General features: G+C 38.2%; 1 protein-coding gene across 1 annotated transcript in view; it reads right to left on the reverse strand.

Moving 5' to 3' along the window:
- The window catches only part of LOC128652486 (uncharacterized), an 868,114-nt gene that overhangs the window by 213,702 nt on the left and 640,880 nt on the right, over positions 1-13,532 (reverse strand). The window contains exons 84-85 of the mRNA XM_053705422.1: positions 5,306-5,451; positions 1,904-1,970 (exon numbers count right to left, since the gene is read on the reverse strand). Of these exons, the coding sequence (XP_053561397.1) occupies positions 1,904-1,970; positions 5,306-5,451 (213 nt within the window). The remainder of the gene's footprint in view (positions 1-1,903; positions 1,971-5,305; positions 5,452-13,532) is intronic.

Consider the following 13,532-nt stretch of genomic DNA (forward strand, 5'->3'; position numbering starts at 1 on the left):
GTCTCACACATGCTACAGTGCTTGCTTCATGCCCCAGTGTAACCCATACAACATGATTATCTATGTCCCAATAAAAAAGCAGTGTTTTTAATTTGTTAAGTGCATGGTATTCCCAACTGGAAGCAAAAGCACTTACCAAGCACTTACCTGCTCTGTTGTCCGGCATGTAGACAGTTACAAGGTATGAGAGGACACAGTTCCTCACAGAGACCTTTGAAAGAACAGAGTAGCCAACTCTGGCTTTCTAAACTTGGGCAGCAATTGTTAGGAAAATGCAGCAAGTACCTCTTTACAAGTTCCTAACTGGTTTAAAGCCACCACTACCCGACTGCAAGGAATGATGTGGAATATGGCTATACCCCAAAACTTGCTTGTAGATGAAATCAAAATTTTTCTTCAGACACCTAAACTTCACCTCCTCCATGCACCGCAGGCAAAGAGAATGACTGGGGGTTGTGGGTAAGGGAGTGATACTTAACAGTTTAACTGTGGTGCTCTTTGCCTCCTCCTGCTGGCCAGGAGTGATATTCCCAACAGTAATTACTCAAGCCGTGGACTCACCATATCTTAGGAAAGAAAATATAAAAGTGTTAGTGGCAACTTGCGCAGGAAGAGCAAGTAACTTGTCATGCACATGTACTGCACATCATTTTAAAAAAAAGTTGCTCACTGGCATCAAAATATTCACTCAATGGGGCATATTTATCAAGGTCCATACGGAGTGAGCAACTATTTTTAAAAATGATGTGCAGTACATGTGCATGACAAGTTACTTGCTCTTCCTGCGCAAGTTGCCAATAACACTTTTATATTTTCTTTCCTAAGATATGGTGAGTCCATGGCTTGAGTTTCTAAAGACCGCTGCTCCATAACTTCTCCGCCTGCTCTGAGGCCGTGGACAGAAATCAACCCGATCGAATACGATCAGGTTGATTGACATCCCCCAAATCTCACAAGAACTGCTGGTGCAATGATAAATGCCAACAGCGTATGCTACTTCGTATCATGTCCGCTCGCACATTGATAAATATTCCCCAATGTGTAATTTGTACAATGCTTTTCAAGTAATAATTATAGTTTGATTTTCAACATTTAGTAAATTCCTGAGTGGAAGATTATAAGATAACAAAATAGGAGGCACATTAATTGTAAAAGCAAAAATGTCAGTATAACAATATATCTGCTTGCACTATCTATTTATTTACATCACATAGGTATACAGTTGTACAAAGTCTTAAGATTTACCAAGAGTTTAAAATAATTTTCCTAGGTGAAAAATCTCTAGAAGGTCTTAGTTATCCTATAGAGCTGAAAAACGTTTTAGATTATATCTTCAAGCTGGCTTGTTGTTTCATTTCCAAGTTCATTAAACATTTCTATGGTTTAAAGGAGTAGCATAGCTTATTGATTGTAGTGAGGCTTTATAATGTATATGGTCTCTTGCAGCATAGTGTGATTTTAATAACCTCTATAAGAAGGAGATTGACTTTTTATATTGTGTATTCACATTTTTTTAATAAAAGGTTTTGGATTTTGATAAAAAGAGCGCTGAATTCCCTATCTGTACACATTGTGAAAACATGAGAAGTTTGGTTTCTCAACCTCTTCTTTTTTTCTGTGTTGAATATCCTATAGTGCTGATTCAATAAGCTTAGAAAGTTGATTCACGTAAAACTAATTCTGCTCTACTGGATAATGTGGGATTTGGAGAGATATTTGTGGTGAATTCTAAGGGAATGACATGAGAAAGGGCATTATATTAAAAGACCCAGACGTCTATTTTTTTTTCTGCTGCACATATTTTTGAATAATTTAATGACAGACTTTACTAGGTAATCATTTTTTAATAAAAAATAAAATATTTGGCAGGGTTATTTAGTTAGCCTGCATATTATATATTTACCTTCATATCCAAAACGTCCAGAGAATGAGTTGTACCATTCTTCCCATACTGCAGAGTTCTCTACTATCTATGAGAGATAAAAACAATATGTATAATATAAGATGGGCAGGATAGTGCATGTATTACAAGATAAAAGTAAAAAGTTAGTGCGTGAGATAAACCCGATTAGCTCTAACTTCAGGACTTCGGATATTGTAACCACATTAATTTCTTCTCCTTACAGACTTCAATGGAGCGTGCTGTTAAAAAAATAATGGTGAGCAGCGTGGTTTACCGTGGGTCCCCTCTATCTTTATGGATGCAACACAGCTTTCTGCAGCACAAGCGTTTTGTGGTCTTTGCCGGTCTTACAGGTGGTGGTTGGTTGTTGAAGCGGTCGTGAGTATATTTGGAGGATCGCATGAGTGATCAGTACAGGGGCTTGAAGTATAGTGTTGTGCGTGTCATATGCCTCACTTGATTATCGGATACTCGCCCCTCACAGGAACTGTTACCCTTTATTGAACATTTTTGAGCACGTCCGCCACACCTCCCCACCCTTACAGATATATCACAGTTTGGTTGCTGTTTTGTTGCTGTACCTTACACCTGCGAGCTCACCTAAGCCTTTGGATGTATGTTCTTCATTAATATTCATCATCATCCATACCTTATTTGTTTGATTCATCCTGTTTTTCCTCATCACTCATAACCATGAACAGTTCAGAGTAACTTTTATCATTTGTTGTCATTCTATTCATCTTCATCATCAGTCATTTACCATGGAACTTTAATTTGTTATTTCATTTGCCGGCTTAGGTTTAGCCTTGAGTGTCAAGTGGGGCCCATGTGTATTGTTTGTTTATCTGTTTGTCCTTTGTGTGTATATGTGGGGGTGTTGATACGTGGTTTATTGCTGCTATATCTCTTTTTTACTGTATTTAAGTCATTATAGCACTTTACCATGCATTGTTTGATCATTTAAATATGTAATAAATTTCACTATTTTTTTATTTATTTGAGTATTTGAATTGAGTTTCTATTAGTGCTTAGTCTTATATCCTGGTCTTTGAACTACATCTTATCACGGTGCAGTTCTATCTTCCTGTATATGTTTTGTGTGTAATTTATAAGTAAAACTTATTCCCCTCGTATTCTTGGATTATAAGTGATACTTCCTCCTACCCTTAAGAGCCACCTCAATTACCTTCCGATCCGGAAAGGTCCAGGATATGACGTATCGCGTAATTTCCGTTATCGGAACTGTTCTATTATCTAAATTATCGTGCAAGTGATTGTCGTGACTTAATGTGGCACACCACTATTGAGAGTGTACACTAACATAGCTCTGCACATGGATATTGTGAGCACAATCCATTCTTACCCACTATCGTGTTAAACATATTACTCACTAGTGTACACACCCTGGTCATGACGTCCTACGTCACTTCCGGTCTCTCGTGAAAGATGTATTCTACTGTATATAGTTAACCCCATCAACTCCGAGATGCTCACCAATGTTTTCATGTATTGTGCTTACTAAGATAGGTATGAGCATGTCTCAGTAGATCTCTCCCTCTAAGCACCAGATATAGGTGACTAATATCAAATCTCACCTCTAGGTTCAAAGTGTTTTATGAATACTCTAATATCTCAACACCCTCGCACATTTGTTGAATTAACCCACAATGTCAAGTGCTGTCCTAGCAGCACAATACATACCCAGTGCACACAAAAGAAATAAAATATATATACACAACTAGCTACATGGTAGCAAAGTGGTAGATTGGACTATCTATAATATCTCATTTACCTAAGTCAACACTATATAGGTTACTAGAGAGCAATGTGGTATATCATATATCTGAATTACATAGCACATCTATGTCAATTCCATATACTAATGCTCACTAGCCCCTATACTGGGGTAATATGGCAATATACGTCATAAATATCAAATATATCACAAGAACCCCAGGACATCTCAGAGATCAAAAACAAGCAAGGGTGCAAAGGGGGGTTGGCAGGCCCCCATACATCGCCCCCTCATGTTATGATAGGGCTAGGAGTGTGGTCCCACATTGATGTCAGCCATGGTGCTAGGAGCAGTCCTCAGTTCTTTCAATTGAGGTGTCCATTCCTTATGGAAACCACTGATGGAGGGTACCCTACCCTTATATTCAACCTTGATGTAAAAAGGTTTATGGAGCAAGATAGTATAACGGGTGACCAGGTGGTACCTGTTTCATGCCCACAGACTGCACAGACCCCTACCGGGGCCTGTCCCTGCATCTTAAAAGAGATCTGTGAGATAGGACCTCCCCATCCGCATGGCGTGGCCCCCATCTCCCTCTCTGCGTGACACTATAGGTCCCGCGCATGCACCCCAGGTATGTGGCTCCTACCTAAATCAAGGATTTGAAATCTATTTTGCTCTTTCCCCTCTCTTTTGCTCTTTCTCCTCTATTTTGCTCTCTCCACCCTCTTTTTTGCTCTTTCCCCTCTCTTTTGCTCTCTCTTACCCTCTCTTTAGCTCTTTCCCATCTATTTTGCTCTCTCCCCCTCTCTTTCTATCTCCTTCCCCTTTCTCTCTCTCTCTCCCATGTCTGCTCACGCCCACTTCTGCCCACCGTCACCATGCCGTAGCAGATCAGGTAGACTCTAAGGCCAGGTGTGTTTGTCCTCATGCTGTCTCTACTGCACATGACAGCTTCGGACAAACACACTTGGCCTTTTATATTATAGGATATATATATATATATATATATATATATATATTTTATTAGAAAGTATATATATGAGTGTTACACTTTATGTGACTGTATTTATGTTGTGTTTGGTGCACATTTTTCTTTTTAAACATTACACTTTACGCAAGGTCTTCACTTGCGCTAATGAGAAGTATGTTTGTGCTTGAGCGTAATAATTTACTTTCAACTTGTAATAAACACGCAAGTAAGCATGTCAGTGATATTGCTTATAGTGACTCGCCCTAACTTTAGTGCACCACTTGTAATATAGCCCAATGTGTTTCAATTATTTTAATCTTATTCTTTTAAGAGCAATAGAGGGACATTGTTAAAAACATCTATTATGCATATGAAAGAGCAACATTAATATAAAGACAGTCAGGCAGATAGATAGACTGATAGAGCTATATTCTTACTTTTACTTAATAAAAACTGAAATACATTTTGAAACATATTCTTTTAAATAAATTAAATAAACAAGATTAACATGTCATTTTAGTTGAAAAACATAGCATGTTATGTGTAAGGTTTTAGCATTATCATTTCATTGCAACAAATATATGTTTATGAGTATTTACCCCCCACAATAGCACCAGACAATTACTTTATAGAAGGAGCAAATGTTACTAATATATTTTTTCAGTGGCCAATCTATCATTACGGCTGGTGTTACCTGCAAACAAAAATGTCTCAATGGGCCTGGAGTGACCGATAATGCCAATACATCTTCCCATGTTTCCTGAGGCAGCCATGTTGGTGCACTGATATTAGTGCCAATTTCATTCCATTTATTCATCAATTTATCAAGAACAAAGCTTCCTGTAAATGTAGGATGTTACGAAATTAAAGAACTTAGAGGCTCATTGAAATCTGTTTGAGTTCTGGATTCACTGTCACATGCTAATTGTAATGTGTCATATGCAAAAAAAAACAAACTAATACATTGCCCTTATAGGCATTCTCACATTTCAATTTACAAAAAATAAGGACAGGAGCTTCAAAATTATTTTGCATACAGTTAGTTGTTTAATGGTGCTGCAATCACTGCATGGATCTGCTCCTGTATTTAACAGCTTTAACACACACCTGTTTATTAATGCCCATAAGCAATATAACATGATGCTATATATAAACCATGGCTAATTACATACAGAGTTAACATAAGTATATAAACTGCAGTAAACACAAATTGTTCTTAATAAACACAGTTCCAACAGATGCTGTGGTTAGTTATTAGTGACAATCGAGTATTTTGATAGCAATAACATTCTATACTAATGAAAAAAAAAGCTACAAAATATGATGTAATGGATAAAAATAGTGCTGAATTGCTCCCATGTAAAGTAGATTCATGCAGTGTAACCTGGTTTCACAATGGCCGCACTAATGATTAGAGGGAGATGCATGAAATTTATTTAGTGTCCCTTTAAATATAGAAATATGCAGGACCTTGAGAAAGGCATTTGCATATACATGCATGCAGACAGAACACCTGCTGTAGTTCAGATAAACTCATGGAAATCCCTGATCACATGATTACTGTTGTTTTAAAGATAAGTTTAAAAGTTCAGAAAAAAAAATGTGAGGTTTAATCTTAGTAATAAAGGTATTTCCAGTAAAACATTGGTTTTACTGGAAATTTAGTGCTTGGGAGTGACAGAGGGATTTTATTTTTATTTTTATCAAAAGAGAGTATATTACACCAAAACAGGTATTAATCATGAAGTGGGGAAATTATTTGGTCAACCTGACATTAAAAAAAAGTAATTAGAGTGCTCTTGTTCAAAGTAGATGGGATTAATAATAAAGGTGGTGTCATATGCTTTATCTGAATCATGAAAGTTTAATTTTGACTAGACTATCCCTTTAACTATAGGGCTATTTCCTTCCACAACGTAATTGTAGTGCCTTTGGTTTATATAAATTGTTGTTCAAAACCACTTGAAAACCCAATTTTTTTAATTGGATTGGAATGACCTAGTATTTTAAAACCCTGTTTTCTCTTGATAAAAACTTCAAACATGGGGGCGGAGCCGGCCGAGGATCGTAATGGCCGCATGATTCTTAGCTCCGGTTAGAGGAGCTCTTTCCACGGCATTATCAGGGGTTATACCGGTAACTACAGAGCCGAGAACAACACCCTAATACCTGGCGAAACCTAGAAATACCGATATAAAAACTTTTGAGGCTGCACAGAGGAGACTGGAAACTGCACCACACTCCGGAGCATGTCAGGCCTAAGTGCGCACCACGTTAAAACAACAAGCCGACGCTCACACCATCACTATCAGGGGTAAGAATGCAGCATTCAATTTCACACACACATGACTTATAACTACCCTTCTTGTGAAAATAAACGGAGGCTTAGCCGGAATCACATGTGACTGTTTGAGAAACAGCATGACATAATATTAGCTAATGGAGCCTGTTTAGGCCCTCTCCGGACTGTTAATTATAAACCCCTGGGGCCGAAGCACTAAGACCCCCACAACTCTAGCCTTATTGAAACCACGCAACACAGCGTTTGGAGGTATCCCACTACTGATAAAAACTCAGCTTTGAAAATGTGAACAGTATCTAACACGCACCGCATTAAGCAGCTGAAAACGACATTGATCTGCTGAGGTACATAAGCCTGAAAGTTACCAAACTAAACCCCGAAAACGGTGCCTAGGCAGATAAATACAGATTGGTCACACTTCTACTGTCAGGACACTGTTTTACAACGCTGTTAAAAAGAACTATTGCTTTTTTATTTTCTCTATTACATCCTCACCTTGTGCTGTGATAGCACCTGTCACCATATCTAAGCAAAGTGTGCAAACTGATCATTAACAGCACTGACTTTTTAATGCCAGAAATGGCGTCTAGACGCACACCCAGGCCAGACAAAAATACTAAGGGCCTAACAACTCCCAATACTAAAATGGATAACTTCTTTAAAGTCATGGAATCCTCCATGTCTGCTACAGCTGAGCAACCAGATTCTGAACAGATCACTGCGGAGATGGATTCTCCTGCTCTTCTCACTATAGCTGATATACAGAATCTGCCGACTAAAGCAGACTTTGCCTCCTTTTTTACCCAAGTTGGGAAACTCATTAAAGATGGACTATCTGAAGTTAGGAAAGATCTCTCAGACTTGGGGGAAAGAGTTATGCAGGCAGAGGAGGATCTGGAACAATTTTCTAATACTACAGAACTTCAAAACCGTACTCTCCAAGTGCACGACGATATGATACTACAACTCCAAAACCAAGTCGAGGATCTAGACAACAGAGGGAGACGACAGAATCTAAGAATAAGAGGTGTTTCAGAGAAAGTTTCAACATCCCAAATCCAACAACACCTACAGCAACTGTTTCAACACATCCTACAAGAGGATATACCAGCTATCCCCTTAGACAGGGCCCATCGAGCCCTACGTCCAAAACCATCAGAAGATAAGCCTCCCAGAGACATAATTCTGCGATTTCAAAACTTCAAGGATAAGGAGAAGGTGATGACAGCCTCACGGAAAACACGTCGAATTTTGTTTGAAGGAGATGAAATACAGATATATGCAGACTTAAGTAACATTACGCTCTCCAAGCGCAGGGAGGCAAGGTACCTCACAATACATCTCCAGGACTTAAAAATACCCTATAGATGGGGCTTCCCTTTCTGCATTAAAGTGCTACACAACTCCCAGATCGTCACATATAGCCACCCAGATGATCTAGAGCAATTCTGCAGCAGTTTAAAGATCCCACTCCCATCTATTAGCTCATCTGAACTTTCTTCAAGACCAGGAGATAATACCCTATTCCCGGCACCAAAACAACAAAGACTTGCCTGGACGAAAGTTACCAAGAAAACTAATAAAGGGAACCAGAAAGCAAGCCAGCAAGATGGTGAAACAACCTGAAAATAAAGATTTTAAGGCACTGGTCCGCCTCATACTTGCCGATTATCCAATATAATCCGATGACAAGACTCTAGAACTTTCTAGTAACCAATACAGAAAATGTTTTGTATTTATATACAACTGTATTATTATCATAGAATAGATTACAGCTAGCATACCAAATACCAGCCTCCCCTCCAGATAATCCCCACTACTTAGTATTTAAAACCTCAGATGGAAATGCTCCGTCATAGTAATTCTCTTTATTTACTATGACCCCCCCATCTAGTACGAGATACTGTTTTAAGTATTGTTGTTTTGTTATGTTAGTGTTAATGCATTATATGTTTTACTTGTTTTACTTATTCTCTCTATTTTTTCCAGCGGATCCTTACACTAGAGGAAATCGCTGTTCCCTATGCATCCTCCCTTTTCCTTCTTCCCCCTTTTCTGACAGAGACGCAGCGGTAAGACATTTGCAGCGAACTTTCATACTCAGGTATTGTGACCCGCATCACATAAACAATCACACTCAAACAGACACCCCTTCCAATTCATATGCAGCTACTGATAGGCACTGCAAACAACACTACATAAACACTTTTCTTCAAAGCACATATGGCAGTCCCTGATATGTTATTAATCTCCCAAAATGTTAAAGGCCTAAATTCACCCACTAAAAAATCTATTGCCCTTAATTGGTTTCATAAACACAAAGGAGAGGTGATCTTCCTACAAGAGACACACTTTTGCAAACATTTGACACCGAAATGTTCCTCTAAACAATTCCCAACGGGTTTTTTTAATTCAGCACCCACCAAGCGGAATGGAGTAGGCATTCTATTTAGACACGATATCCCCTTCCAGCTCACTCAGCAATACACAGACAATGAGGGACGTTTTTTGATCTTAGTAGGTACCATATACAACCACCCAACCACATTTGCGACTTACTATGCGCCAAATACTGGCCAGGCCCTCTTTTTCAAAAAACTGATTAGAAACTTATTAGACGTAGCACAGGGGGTACTAATCCTGGGGGGTGACAGCAATGTAGCTATGGAACCATCATTAGATTGCTCCAACAAAAGGAGCTCAATGCCCAAAAGCTCCCTCGGTGCCATTTCTAGGGCCCTGCGCAGTGCAACACTATTAGATGCGTGGAGAATCCAACACCCCGAACAAAGGACATATAGCTTTTATTCAAACCCTCAAAAGTCATATTCCAGAATAGACCACATATTTATAGACCAGAGGAGCCTGCCTTTAGTGAAACAATCGGAAATTCTGCCGACCCCATGGTCTGACCATTCGATGATAACACTATCCTTGACCCTACCAAATAAACCCCTAGCTGACCCTCATTGGCGACTAGACGAAACGCTTCTACTGCAGCCACCAATTAAAGAAAAAATTACGTGCACGCTCAAAGACTATTTCTTACATAACACTACCCCAGACACATCCCCCGCCCTCATATGGGAAGCACATAAAGCAGTTGTGAGAGGGGAATTCCTAAAGCAGAAATCTATTGCAAAGAAAAACTATAATGGAAAATATAACACATTAGTTCATCAACTCCGAGACATTGAGCGGTTGCATATGCTAGCCCCAGCCAATGAACAACACATAACCCAATTGACTAAGACTAGAAGGGAATTGAATGACCTACTCAATAAAGAGGCACAACGGAAGGCTATCTACTTAAACAAACTTTACTTTGTAGAAGGTAATAAGGCGGGTCCCTTACTGGCCAGAGCCCTTAGAAATCGTACAAATAACCGATTTATTCGTAAATTGTCCCGGCCAACCGCACAAGGGGAATATACCCACGACAGCAGAGAAATTGCAAATGGGTTTAGAGACTATTACAAAAAACTCTATAATATCCCTGCAACCACACACTCCACAGACAATGAGGCAATAGACTCTTATATTCTAGGGGCTAATATCCCAACTCTACCTAACCACACTTCAAAACAATTAGAGGACCCCATATCCTTACAAGAAGTCATAGCAGCTATAAACGGAGCACCAATGCGTAAGAGCCCTGGCCCTGATGGCCTATCGGCCTCATATTACAAGCAGTTCCAATCCATCCTAGCACCCCACCTCACTAATCTGTTTAACTCCCTTGATAAAGAGGGACAACTCTCCCCCAATCTATTAGAAGCACACATATCGATAATCCCCAAAGCAGGAAAACCTCCCACGGAACCAAGTAGTTACCGCCCTATATCCCTATTAAATGGGGATATAAAAATATATGCCAAAATACTAGCAAACCGGATTAGCAAGGTACTTCCAACTCTAGTGCATGTAGACCAAGCCGGCTTTGTTCCGCTCAGGGAGGCCAGGGACAACACAATTAGGGTTCTCCATTTAATGGAATTTGTAAAATCAAAACATATCCCTGCTGTCCTGGTCTCCACTGATGCGGAAAAGGCCTTTGATAGACTGAACTGGCCCTTCCTACTCAGCACACTTAAACATTTTGGTTTCGGGGACCTAATGATCAAACGAATATTTCACCTATATAATAATCCCTCAGCAAAAGTCCGCGCAAATGGGGTACTATCTCATAGCTTTCATATTAACAACGGGACCAGGCAGGGTTGCCCACTCTCACCCATACTCTTTGTCCTCACGATGGAGATCCTAGCCTGTCATGTTAGAAAAAACCCAGACAGGATATAAAGTGTAAAGGATATACAACTAGAAAATTGGAAGAAATTGGAATAAAATAAGAAAGGGCACAAGTAAATTAAGAGAGGCAAGGGCTTAATATACCCTGTGTTCTTTATATATGACTTTCTGGTTGTTAGATCAACCAACACTTCTTAGAATGAATGGGAAAGTAATGTTCCAATTCTGATGTCAACTCACACACAATTGATTATTGAATTGTATTGTTTCTATATTTCATAAAGCTTACTTTATTAATGATTACTTCTATACATTACATGTATACATCAGGCATCAGAATGAGGTCATTTAAAAATGTTTAATACACACTTGTATATTACAATATAACTTCATCTACATGCATACAAATATAAAAATATACATCCACTTAAAAGTTAGAGAGAACAGGCTACCAACATAATTCATGTTTTATATGTTTAAATGTTTCTTAAATGTTTGTCAAAAATGCTGGTGTTTTACCAGGATTGCTTGGCATTGTGTTTAAGGAGGGTTTTACATACCTTGGGTTCATGACTGGTTCACAGAATCTTTTATTATTCACAAGGACATAATAATGCTGAGCTTGCTTAAAGGGACACTCAATCAAAATTAAACTTTATTATTCAGATAGAGCATGCTATCTTAAACAACTTTCCAATGTACTTCAATTAACAAAATGGCACAGTATATTTATATTTAAACTTTTTGAGTCACCAACTCCTACTGAGCATGTGCAAGAATATGTGTGTATGCATTTGTGAATGGCTGATGACTGTCACATGGTACATATATGCATTTGTGATTGGCTGATGGCTGTCACATGGTACAGGGGGATAGTAAAAACACATAACTTTTAAAAATGTCAGAAAAAAGCTACTACTCATTTGAAGTTTAGACTAAGTGCTATTGCATTGTCTTGTTATATTGCATTTGTTGATTATGAAATCTACTGTGTTGACTGGTCCTTTAACTTTAAAATGTGGCAAAATTGTGAGTGATTCAAGGAAAAACGAGTTTGATCCACGCCAGAGGAAATTTAAAACAAATTCTTTATTCCATCATTTAAAAACACACCGTGGGGGTTATAAGCAGCACAAAGAGTGAGCGCAGCACCTGGCTTACGCATTTCGGCATAAGAGCCGTAGTCATAGCCTATGGTGCTGTGTTCTACTCTTCACTTTTAAGAACATGGAAATTGTGAGTGCACAGTGAAAAAATGCAAAGGAGGGAGCAATACCAAATAACACCACTGCACTCATATGAAGTGTTTCACAGCCAAATAGCACTTAATCTTATTTCTTTTAAATTCTTAAAGGGACTGTAAGGTCAATATTAAACATTCATGAATCAGGTAGAGCATGCAATTTTAAACAACTTCCCAATGTACTTTTATACTTTGCTTTGATATTTTGTTATCCTTTGTTGATGCGTAAACCTATGTAGGCTGATATGAGCTTAGGAGTGTGCACATATCTTTAGCAGTCTATGGCAGCAGTATTTGCAGCATTGTATAACACTGCATAAACAATGCTGCCAACACTGCTGTCAGATGGCTAAAAGACACGTGCATGCTCCTGAGCTCCCCTAGGATTACTCTTTAACAAAGGATGTGAAGAGAACTAAGCAAAATTGGTAATATAAGTGAATTGGAAAGTTGTTTAAAATTCTATACTATATCCAACCCATATAAGTATAATTTTGACATTAACAAAACGTTTTATAATTGAGTGCCTGGTTTTATTTATGTTTCACTGGCAGCGGGATAAAATCAATTTCCATGTCAACCAAAAATGGTTAAATATCTATATCATTCATGCCCCTAAACAATTTTACATTTTCAATAGACAGCAATATATCTTTTCTTTTTTATATACATTTCAAAACATGTTCATGTGTGTAGTCTAATGCAAAATCAAAAGGGCAATTGTCTGTTAGATTAATCTAACCTGTAAAATCCTTTGATCCTCATAATAAATAATGTAACATTATTATGACTTTTTTACTGTTCATAATTCTAACAATATAGGGCTAGATTAGAAGTGGAGTGCTAATTTAACGTGCACACGTAAACAGGCAATTTTACCTGTTTACGGGCGCTCGTTAAATAACCAGTCTTTATGAGTGAAAAATATGAGCATTTTTTTTTTTTTTTTTTTAAATAACTGCACAAAACAATTATAAGGGGTTAAAGTGAGGAGATGTGGTTTTTGGAAAAAACGGTCTATGGGGACTGTGATATCACTGTAAATATATATATAAATATATATGAATATACACATACATATTTATGTGCTAATATGTGTATATACACATATAAACACATACATAT

The sequence above is a fragment of the Bombina bombina genome, chromosome 3, assembly GCF_027579735.1.
Source record: "Bombina bombina isolate aBomBom1 chromosome 3, aBomBom1.pri, whole genome shotgun sequence".
In the NCBI taxonomy this organism is placed as follows: Eukaryota; Metazoa; Chordata; class Amphibia; order Anura; family Bombinatoridae; genus Bombina; species Bombina bombina.